The following is an 11,747-nucleotide window of genomic DNA, read 5'->3' on the forward strand; positions in this document are numbered from 1 at the left end:
TTAGTAAAGTAATCACAAAGACATGAGCCATTAAAGCAGAATTATTTTATTTGTACTGATTTACATAAATCTACAGATATAAAAGAACAGGTGGTCTATGGTTGAATTGGAAACAAAATAATAACAGTAGATACTCTATCATACAATTCAAAGTGCATTAAGTAAGAGGCTAATTTAAATGAGACCTGTTTGCAAACTTTACATAAGTTAACTTTTTTGATTAATACAATAGTTATTTCATGTACCCCTAACACTCCGGCTATATTCACAACTTTTTCCTTACATTTACTGAAGACCTAAATCTCTCAGGAGGACTGAGAATGAGTAGACGGCACAAGGAAACCAGAAAAGTAAAAAAAAAAAAAAAAAAAATATTACAAAATCATCTTTTGTAATACCTTCAAATAAAGTACATCAAGACTAGTGTCCACCTTAAAAGAGAAAGACTGTACAGAGTAAAACGAGCACTGTACATGATTGACAGGTTAATGCAGTCGGACTGGAGGTAAGACCTGAGCAGCTGACATACAATGAAGAAAAAACCCACTCACACCATGTGTAGAGAAACACACAGAACAGGGAAAAAGAAAATAGCAGTGAGGACACGTAGCTCAAAATGTATCAGTTCAGGTCCTTTTTCCTCGTCACCTTTACTGTATAAAAGGTAATCACTGCTACTGAACATGACCCAGACCCCTGTCCTTACTGAAAGGTCGCCCTGGGTATTTATATCAGAGCCTAGCCTTTTCACTATGAAGGGGTGTGGACATATGGGGCTCTGTACAAAAAGCTTACACGGGACGACGACACATAAACTCAGTACGCCACACAGAAACACATAATAGACTCGCACGTCACTTTTACCAATATGGCATATGTGTGTTAAGCATGTTCTGTGTTATCGACTGCAGTACTTTGTTCAAGCAACATGGTCATAGTCGTTTTTAATTGATAATGGGGCATAAACGTTATGGTGTCATGTCTTGCAAATGAGCCATGTGTGTTAGTGCATAATGATCTCAAAGTATTTGGTCTGTTCAAAATTACAAATATTGTCCCACTACAACTGCAGCCACAGTTTGAAATGTTGATGTTGCCAAACAAGACAATCCCAATTCTTCATAATTGTTGTACTTTGAGCAGTTCTCAACACATTTTTCTTTTTATACAGATTAAAAAAAGGTTGGCTTTTTGAACAAGAGGACATCAAAAAAGGGAATAGAGGAGGATGAAGAGGAGAGAAAGAGAGCATAGAGATATGAATTTTTCCAGGCAGTCAGTGTGGGTCAGTAGAGGTCACTGAGGCCGGCAGTCTTGCGAGCTTTCTGCATGAGGGCACGAAGCTGGAACTGCTTTCTGGACAGGAGGCGTACATGCTGAAAAGACAAAAGAGAGAATAAGAGTCAGTCAGGCTAAAACCACAGAGAGCCACACTTTATGCATGCCTACACAGAAGGCATTTCAGCCATGTTTTTCTTTCACATAACTGATGTGCTTCAATTTTTAAATCAGTTCCACACACATATTGCGTTTTTGTCATTTCAAAATCGGGATATTGAACACACAACCTGAAGCGAATATTTGCACATCATGTCGATTTTCTTCTGAGAAAAATATGGATGTGTGTGTTGTGCTGCTTTAACTATGCAGGTGCAGTATATTTTCCGGCCTTTACTCAGAAAAACGGCGTTGGTGGTGGGTTGATGAAAGAAGACGCAGTTTGAGGCAGATGAGGAGGTCTCAGGAACAATTCTTTTATTTAAGCAACAAAACTCATCCTGCAGTCAAAACGAAGCCAATAAAAAGTTAAAGTGTTTGTAGCCAAAAAACTAATAGAGGTACATGCCTAAAACCAAAAGCTATGAAAAGTTCCTGTATACTAAAAGACCCGATTTTTCCTGTATTGTGGTGGCATTTAATCTGAAATCTAAGTGAGTTGATTGGTCCGTAGGTCAGTAAGCTCCACCTCGCCTAACTCCTGATTGGTGGACTCTAACTAGCTATGACCTACAATGTCTAGAGGACATCTGGGGTATTCATGAAGGTGCTCTGCCATTTGGGGCCAGGAAGTCTGATTCAGTAACTTCAAGACAATCCCTTTAGCCAGGGGCCAATAAACTAGCCGTTAGATCTTCACCAAACTGTCCTAAATTGCCCCTACAAGACAGTCATCCCGGAGCCTCCCTTTGTGTGCATGCTAAGTAACCTACAGACATCTCACCTATGGCTTCCCCCACTAAGCAATACACATTCCTATCCTGCACACACATATACTCACGAGAGCTACTCCTGGCTCCCCTTATAGTTAACTCTGTATGTAATTAAACAATCTCCTGATTTATCCTTAATCTTAGAATGTGTCATAACGAAATACACTACACAGGTTATGTAATGCATTAGTGGGCAGTTGTGTTGGTGTGGTCACCTTGAGAAACACCTCCAGGTCTATGACACCCCTGCGCAGGGCCTCTCCCAGATAGAAGATAGTGTCCTCAATGGCGTTTTCTTCAGCGTACAGGTTGAGGATCTGTTTGTAGAGCGGTGCTGTGGGCACAATGACGTCATCAATGTCATTGTTCTCCGACTGGTTCTCCATCTTCTCCAAGGCCTCGCTCAGCTCCTCGTCCTTCCTCTTCAGCAGCTCGATATTCCTGTCTACATCCGTCTAGTGGAAAGATAAAAGATCACAACCATATCGTTTGTATTGGTATGGAAAGAAAGGAAAGTAAAACAGGAGAGGACACAAATAAAAATAATAATACAGATACAACATTTTATTTTTAATTTTTTTAACCCTTTATTTATACAGGTGAATCCCATTGACTAATTTTCAAGGGAGACCTGTTCCCATTCCCACGTTACCTTTCACACACACACATTCATACACCGATAGCAGGCTAAACTATCGGGAGGAATTTGGGGTTCAGCGTCTTGCCCAGGGACACTTCGCCATGTGGCGGGGAGACGGGGGAATCGAACCACCGACCCTGCAGACGACCGCCCTACCCACTTCGCACACAGCCGCCCCAAATTTGAAAAGAGGAGGATCTCTCACCACTTCCTGGTCCAGTCTGGAGACCATCTCCTCCAGCTTCTGATGGCCTTTCTTCAGGTCCTCCTCTGTTCTCTTCAGGGCGTCCAGCTCGGCCTGAGCTCTGTCCATCTCCTCCTTCATCCTCCAGCGGAGCTTGTCGCTCACGGCTGAGATCAGAGAAGCGCGGATGGTGTCCTCGCCAATGGTGCCGTCTCGGCTCGGGCCTTCAGAAGGAAGAGAGGTTAGAAGGGAGGAGAGACAATGAACATGACCTATTGGCTAAAACCTTTCAGATTCAAGGTCCTCTGACGGATATAACATTTAAAAAAAGGTGAAGTGATATTCCCCTTAGTCCATTCATGCATGTAGAATTGTTATGTTTTTCAAGTGTGATCAGATCGTGTGCCCTACCGACAAGCCATTGAATAATGATCAACAGTGTGAAGGCAAGATAAGCTAAGAAGGTACAGATGGGTAACTAATTATAGGAAAGCAAACATTAAGTATCCACAATGAGCCTCCATTACAGCTTGTATGCTCCGTGGCATAGGGCTCTACAGGGGGATGATTGACCATTTCTTTCAAATGATATTCACTCACACAACAATTAAAATACTGCTTTGTGTGAGGGAGTTTTCTTAAGCCTAGCTAATATTAACTACTTTTACACTTATTGCCTATCTGCTATCTCCAAGACAATAGTTAAGCTTTGTCTTCAGATAAAATACACTGAAGTCAGCTGTACAGATACAGTGTCATCTCCCTAGACACCAAGGTTGTGTTCACTGTTTTCAGCACAGACCCAAAACATTGATATGCTTGGCACCCATTAGAGATTGCAGAGAGTGTGTGCTGAGGAAAAGACGACTTGATTTTAATAATGATAGTTACTAGTTTATGATGCAGTATCCAATAGAAATTTCCCACATGCTTTTAATAACCTTATATGGATATGTCTGTATGCCTTAAGTGTTGTAAAAGCTTGTGTGCATACTTAGGCACAAGGTTTAAACGCTGATCTCAGTTAGGGACTGTCAGAATTGGGTACCAATAGACAGCCTTTCAATTGTGCTGCTGTCCTGTTCTCTTCAATACATATTTCTGATAAGACAAGTCTCCAGAAACTTCTTCAAGATGAGTACATAGGCTTTAGTAAACACTGTATTTAAACACCTGCCTCGGTTCTGTCTCTCCGCTCATTGATTTGATTTTACACTGCCCGTGCACAGTAAGATGCTTATGATAAGAGTTTATTCTGAGTTAATCAAAAATGACCTCTGTAATAATACAATCCAATAAAAAGATAAATCAGTAAACACTATCTTTATTTACTGAAGGCTGTAGTTTATGGAGGTGTTATTGGATGGTATAACAATGAAAGCTTTCATAAACAATATGTTATATTGCTCTGTTCAGAAAGGTAGTACTGCATCAAGTTTATGCATCAGGTTTTTCTAATATTTTGTTCCAATGCACATGTTCCCGATAATATAAAATATCAGAGATACCAGTCATCAAAGTCCATCACAAAATAAAGTCTGACAAGCTGTAAAAAATCCATGTTATGTAAAGTGAAAGGCGACGATGGATGTCTTGAGAGTCTAGAACACCTCGAGTGCAGTCTGAAGTCAGCACTACAAATGTCAGAGTTGCTCTGAGTACTGTACAGCCAAACCCATTTCTATTCCTTTGCTAAAAATAGGGGACAGCTAAAGTTCCTCCAGCATGCTTGTCCATGAGAAGCATTTCACTGGTGTTAACGGATTTTGGTACAGCAGATGGGTCCCTTGATCATCATAGGTCTGTCTTTGTGTGTAGTTACTGTTTCCAATACTAAATATAGCCCTGTGTGCTTCTGGGGCGTAGTGTGTGCGGGCCAGAGTGGGTGCTGTGCCTCTTTTCCCCTGAGGGTCCCTTTTGGCCTTTAGTGCGCCCCCGCTTTAGTTACACTCATGACCTTTCAGTAGGTGCCCGGTGCGAGCCACCAAAGTCACACAGAAGGTGAGTAAGTTCGAGTCAAAAGGTCACTTGTCTCAATTCAGGGTTAACCAAAGACCAGGGAAAGAGGGAAATGTATTGTATCCTTGTATTCCAATATTAGGACAAAAAGGAGATGTGCATGGAAGTGCAAACACATGTATGAGTGAACATATTCATCAGCATCTTGCCTGTATCATCTTTAACCTGTGGTCATTTAAAACTTTGAATTGTACCCATTAGAAAGAGAGATAAAAGCACTGAATGTGATACATACCCACTGTGGAAACTGGAGTCTGGTTGGGGTAGTGCGCAGGTCCAGCAGTGGCTGGGTAAGAGTTACCCCCTGGGTACTGGTATCCTTGATAGCCCCTGGAAATAGTTACATGAACAACAGATAGCCAATGCTTTATCTTCTATATTTAACTTTTGCAAAAATGTGTTTCCATTAACTTGACAGCACAATTGCAGTTCAAACAATTAGGCCAGGTTTCTATTCATGCATTTGAAAATATTGTTAACAAAAGAAAAGGAAAAGTACAAAAATATATAAACTATATCTCAAAATCCATAAAGAAAATATGTATTAATACTTAACCTTATTGATATGATTGTACTTATATACAGTATGTGAATGAAGCTTCAAATGAATCAGAAATGATCAGAATTAGGAAAGAAAAACGGGAAATTGTACAGCATCGCACACCTAGGACAGATGTCTTTAGATTTGCCTTAAGCCCATTTCCTTATTTGTATTCCATCTTTAACTTTTAGCTATAAATGTACCTGAACCAGTTGTAGTGTTTCACCAATAAATATGCCTCTGTGTGATTTGATGCTGAAGAAACCACGAAAACAAACATGCCAGAACAGGTTTGCGTACTGTAGTGAGTGTACTGTATGTGTGTTGGGTGGGGGAGAGGGGGGTAGAAAACCACTAGGTACACATCTTACCCCGGAGTAGGATTTGGGCCATAAGGTGACACTGCAGGCATGCCAGGCATGTAGGAAGCTGAGGTAAAGAGAGATAAATAAACAATCAGACGTGAGGACATACAGGTCAAAATATTATTTGTCTCTTTTATTGAGACTGAGACCTTGACTTTCATGTTTCCATTGTGTGATGTAGTGGCATCTTAGCTCCATCTGGTGCTCAATGAAAATATTGCATCACTTACGTGTAGCAAAGATAAGGGAGAAGTACCCAGCATAAATGTGAATATGACACTACTTAAACCATTTAAACTTGGGAAAAGTATTTTATTTTTCACTAAAGGTGTGTCTATTTAGTCTACCATCATTGGTAAGAATGGAGTGGACCAAATATTAGACACAGCTTTCACTGTACTGATAGGTGATGATAAGGTACCGGTACAATATCACTGTATGCAAAAGCAGCATGTAGATCGTCCTGTTCTGAAAAGTTCAAACAACGCCATGGCCACTCTGATTCCCCTGTTAACAAACAAACAAACAAACAGGTATGCCACTCACGGTTAGGCGGTCCTGCTGCTTGAAAGGCTTGGTAGGGGGCTTGTGTGGTCGGGCGGGAAAACACAGGAGGCTCTTCACCAAACACCACAATCATCACCTGAATCAGACCATACAGGTCGGACTGAGGCTGCAACACAAACAGTGAAGGGTACGTTTTAAAAACCAACACACGCAGAATGAATCTTCACGATAGCCGCGGGAGCAGTCACTGACACACAGAGGAGGGAGAGAGGGCACCACTTTCCAGTTAGACATACAGTTTATATCAGTGTGTTAGCCACTGAGCTAACCAAAGCTAACCCCAGTCAAAGAAGCGGAGAGGCTTCTGTTCTAGTTTTAGTTTATTTATTTAGCACACATTAACATCAATGGTTTAAGGAGGGAATGAAGACCAATGGGCTTGTACAAGAGTTCCACCCCTGTCAATAATCACACTCAAATCATATTTATAAGGCTAACAAATACAGACTAAGAAAGAACATAAATAATCAAAATTAGATGGAAAAGGATGTGATGAATACATGTCTTATATAGAGAGAAAATGTGGGGCAATGGAGAGGACAGTGGTGATTCATGAAAAGATAAGATGTTTTTTAAGCTACTTTTTAAAGAGTGAATGGGATGATATGGATCTTAATAGGGGAGGTAAGACATTCCATAATACAGGGCCTCTATAAGACACTAAATTGATCATGTGATGTGTGGGAAAAGGCTAAAGATAGGTTGTTATTGTAGCTCTGTCTAGTACGATGTGAATGTACGTTAAATGAGTGAGTAAACAAAGTCTGAAAGCTTTCAGGGAGATCTTGGTTTCTGTAAATAAACGTGTGAATGAATAAACATATCTGATATATATTTAATTTGTGAATTCGCAAAATAGAAAAATTTATAAAAAGTGGTGCTGATGGAGCAAATCTGTTTGAATGTGAGATGAATCTTAAGAATCGCTTCTGAATGATACATCATTTCTTGAGATGGTTGGGATATGAAGCTGCCCAGATCAGATTACAGTAGTTCAAATAAAGAAACAAAAAGCTATAGTATAAGGTTAAATGAGCAGAAGGATGAATCAGAGGACACACTTTTCTTATTTTGCCCATTATCTTCGTAGACCTTTTGCTAACCAGGTCTATGTGATTTGACCAGTTAAGTCTTTTGTCAACTAAAATTCCCAAACATTTGGTAGCTTTTACTTGCATAATTTCTGATCTATTAATGAGTACTTGTGCTTGTTCTTTGGGGTAAGACTTGTTTATGTTGCAAAAGATCACAAAGTTACATTTCTTCTGTGCCCCACAAAGTAGCAGGGAGGTGCTGGGGTAGAGCTTAGACCTAAGTCTTCTGTTATATCAACTAATGCTACTATGTAAAATACAGCCGACAGAGAGAGGAGGACTGCGCAGATTAACACACCACCACATATTAAAGTGGGGCAGAAGTGATCATTGAGAGGGATTATTTTTGTGTGACTATATAAACAATGTTTTCATTAAAATGTTGCATAGTATACCTTAAATCTTATGCTTTTAATAGAGTGGTATGTATTAGCCACCTTCCACAGAACTGACCCCAAAAATTCGTAACAACCTAATTTAACACAGAGCTTTTAATTTTTTTTTTATTATCAATTTTTAAATCGTTTGAATTTTTTAGACGTGACACATATTGTCATTGCCTAACTAAAACCACAGATTGAATATCTCACACTTACATGCTTCCACTCATGTAGATAAGGCAGGTAGATCTTGCCATTGGCATCGATGTGCTTGCCAGTTTTGATCATCATGGCACTGGTAGGTTTCACAAAACATATGGGAGGGTTATAGGGATATGTGTCCAGCAACCACAAACAAACTGGGATGTTGTAGACGTTGCCTACAGGAGGAGAGAAAAACACACAAACACACCCATTCACTATGTTATAATGTCAGATTTGAGGGACACATTTGAATTGTTTTATTTTTCATTCAGCAGAAGTCAATTTCAATTATGATATGGTGTAACAATGTTTTGATATCAAGCAAGATAGCAATGAAAAGGAGCAATTCTAACTTCAATGTTAAAAAAACAATGGATTTGGCTTGAAGCTGAGCTGGACAAATCGATCAATTCAGGAAAGAAAGGCTGTGCCATTTTTTTTTTTTGCAGCAGCAGCAGCACGCAGTTGTGGTGCTGTCTGATAAGAATGAGCAACACTACTGCCGCTGTGTGTGTTTAGACTTCAGAATTTGCATCGCCCTTCTGATACTAAATATGTGAGGCTTTAATAATGCCGTCTATGCGTTGGTGGTGATTGTAACTTACTCGGCAGTAAACAGAAACTAACAGAGGGAGGCGGCTAACTGTACAGTCCCTTTAGTCGCAGTCAGATTGTGGACATGGCTCTGTGTATTCAGGCTCGAGAAATGCCATCAGATTGCGGAAGCTGTTCCCCTCAACAATGTTAACAGTCAGGATGACCCCAATTATAATTTTTGCGGTGGCTACGAGTAACTTTGGCGGTTGGCGGCCCCTTTGGACAAAAGAAGTAGTATTTTGAAGCAAAGTAAAATTTGTTTTAGTACCGCTCATTCATTACACTGCAGTCTAGTTCACTCCTGTGAACGTGTGTACACGTTGCTTGGCAACGCCCTCCTCCCGCCCGTCTATCACTCTCCCTTTTAGCTTTTCTTCATAGAATTTTAATTTTTTTCTTTGATGGTTCAGCCCCGTTATCAGTCATTATGACGACAAATAACTGTCTCAAACAAGGCTCCCGCTCCCCTTCCCTCACCTGGAGGGATAGGCTTCTCAAATCGCGTTGCTGAGATACCTTGAAATCTGCGACCGATACGAATATGTGACCATAGAGCCTGCATGCGCAAGCTGAAAATCGGACTGGGTATGCGACCAGACCAAATGCAGTAATAAAAACTATAGTCGGAGACGATGGTCTCGTTTGCTGTTAAAGGTAATTTATGATTATCAGAGGAAAAATTAGGCTGTTATAAAGATATTTAAAAGTTACTCGTAGCTGCTTTAAACCACAGAGTTTTTCTGCACGGCGGCTCACTCGTTCACACCGGCGAGGTCTCCCGGTGAAGGTCATTGACATCATGGTCGTAGATGAATGTTATAACTTTATGCTGCATACTTTACACTGGACTGGTTTTTCCTCTAGTTTGAAAAAAACTTTAGTGAAGCTGAGATTTTAATGCGCTCACATTGCAGAAATGAAGCGCGTGCAGCGCGCTCACGACCACCCATGAACTCGCAACACGGACATACAAATCAAATAAATTAAAAATTCCGATTCCTATTTTTGGAGTCGACTTGAGCACGAGTCAAAAATTGGTCGATGAGTCGACTTGTCACATTGTTCACATCCCTACTTTCTATGCCCCACTCGTTCAGATTTGACAGACCAATAATGTCCCACATGTTTTCATAGATAGTGTTTTTTTTAGAAAGAAAGAGAAAGGTTATTTACCTCTGTAGCTCACTGGAACAGTTCCTGTCAAGCTCATCAGGTCTCTTGTGGATCCATCGTTAAACACTAAATTGGCAAGAAGATCCCATGTCAACAAGCTATACCATCGTAGAAGCTAACAATATAAAAGAGAACAGTCAAAAACAGACGAACGGCGTGATTGAATATACCATAAGCATCCATAAGCGGCTTCAAGTCCTTGTACTGGGAGATGACATTGGTTATCTCACGTACAGTCAGATCTCTGTATTTGTATTGCTGGACGATAACACACAAAAGAAAAGAGGAGAGAAAGTGATGTGAGTTTAGAAACAATGCAGACACTTAAGTTGACACATTTAGATAGAGCTGACACTAATACTCAGTTAATTACTTTTGGAGGAATCAATAGTCTCCAGTTGTTTACTTGCCTGCTAATATACAATCATGTTGGATATTAGGTTTCTTGAAAAAAAACACAATTTGTGGTTGGATTGAAACTGTATCTTCCGTCACCAAAGTCAACACTCTCAGGGATGGAACCTCCTGTCACACCCAGATCAACCCAGTATGGTTCACAGATGTTGTTTGGCCAACAGTTGTATCTTAATTAACACATGAGTGATTTAAATTTTATTTAAATCGTGACCCATTATGAAGCTCACACAATGCTTTTGTTGATGTTTCATTTGAAAATTAAAGTGTTTAAACTTATGTACCTGTAATAAATGCACAGTTGATTGAACCTAAGAATAAACTGTATTTTAGCATGAACCGATTGTCTTCCTTTTACATAAAGAATCATGAATATGTGCCAATTGTTTTTCAAAACCATTTTGAAAAACAGCCATATATAAAACACCGAATAATTATTAAACATGTTAACATAATGGTGATGCTAGCTGGGTGGCTATGCTACATGGTTAAACGCAACACAAACATTAATGCGAGGGATCTCATCTGGATACGTCACATTGTGATCGAAATCACCAAATGGCCAGCACTTGAAGGGAATACAGTCCCTTTATGAAGTATTAGCCATTCCAGGAAATGTTAACTGCTAGCTAATTGTGTCATGTTTGGTTTCGGTAGCATTAGCCAACTTGCGACTGTTGAACAGCAAGTGCCATAACAGTTGAACAGTAAGCTTACCTTCAGCATTTTCTTCAGAGCGCCTTCGTTGACAACTGCCATGTTTTTTGGGGTTGTTTGAACTGTTCCTAATAATGTGTTAAAACCTGGCTTTTTAAGCTAGCTGGTGTGACAGCTACAACAAGCTAACTCTCTCGAGCAAGGCTCCGGTGAATGCTAGGCTAAAGTTAGCCCAGCCTCGGAACCGACTTCAATTAAGTCAATGATTCGGTGTTTGTATGAAACCCGCCAGTCCAACACGAGTTGTTGGAGCAATAGAAAATGGACAAAGAACGGTTAATTATTAGTTGTAAAAAGAATCCGAAAAACAAACATTCGATAGTCAACAAAATGAATTTCCGGCATTCCACCTGACTGCTTCCGGTCCACCGTCCGGTGACGTGACCAACAGACTAGTGGTTCCCGTTCCAGGGGTGTGGTCTGGATGAAAAATGAAGCCCAAAAGTTCTACCTGTTATAATAGGTCCATGGGTTCTACAGAAAAAACAAGCAAAACATGTAATGTATGTCTTTCATTTCCTCAGGACAAGGACGGTTTCTGTGAGGATGACAACAAAGGATTTGTTTTTGAGTGACTCGTAGGGTGAGTTGCCCTAATGTGGGACACTTTTTGCAATTTCAATTTATGTACGATATTAACAT

General features: G+C 40.1%; 1 protein-coding gene across 1 annotated transcript; it reads right to left on the reverse strand.

The window, feature by feature from the left end:
• Positions 1-41: 41 nt before the first annotated feature.
• tsg101a (tumor susceptibility 101a) lies at positions 42-11,461 on the reverse strand. The gene is made up of 10 exons (XM_080027106.1): positions 11,106-11,461; positions 10,145-10,232; positions 9,975-10,040; positions 8,217-8,380; positions 6,506-6,632; positions 5,966-6,023; positions 5,289-5,383; positions 3,056-3,258; positions 2,426-2,665; positions 42-1,376 (listed from the first exon to the last, which is right to left on the reverse strand). Exons 1-10 carry the CDS (start codon positions 11,145-11,147, stop codon positions 1,287-1,289), a joined length of 1,173 nt encoding a protein of 390 aa, XP_079883232.1. The 5' UTR covers positions 11,148-11,461; the 3' UTR covers positions 42-1,286.
• Positions 11,462-11,747: the final 286 nt, after the last annotated feature.

Source organism: Ammodytes marinus (assembly GCF_949987685.1).
Source record: "Ammodytes marinus genome assembly, chromosome: 5".
Classification (NCBI taxonomy): Eukaryota; Metazoa; Chordata; class Actinopteri; order Uranoscopiformes; family Ammodytidae; genus Ammodytes; species Ammodytes marinus.

Coding starts and splice junctions, on each gene's coding strand:
- tsg101a (XM_080027106.1), bottom strand. CDS start 11,147: ATGGCAGTTGTCAACGAAGGCGCTCTGAAGAAAATGCTGAAG. Junction 10,233..11,105: donor CTCTGAAGAAAATGCTGAAG/GTAAGCTTACTG, acceptor GTTATCGTCCAG/CAATACAAATACAGAGATCT. Junction 6,024..6,505: donor AGCAGCAGGACCGCCTAACC/GTGAGTGGCATA, acceptor TCTTTACCTCAG/CTTCCTACATGCCTGGCATG.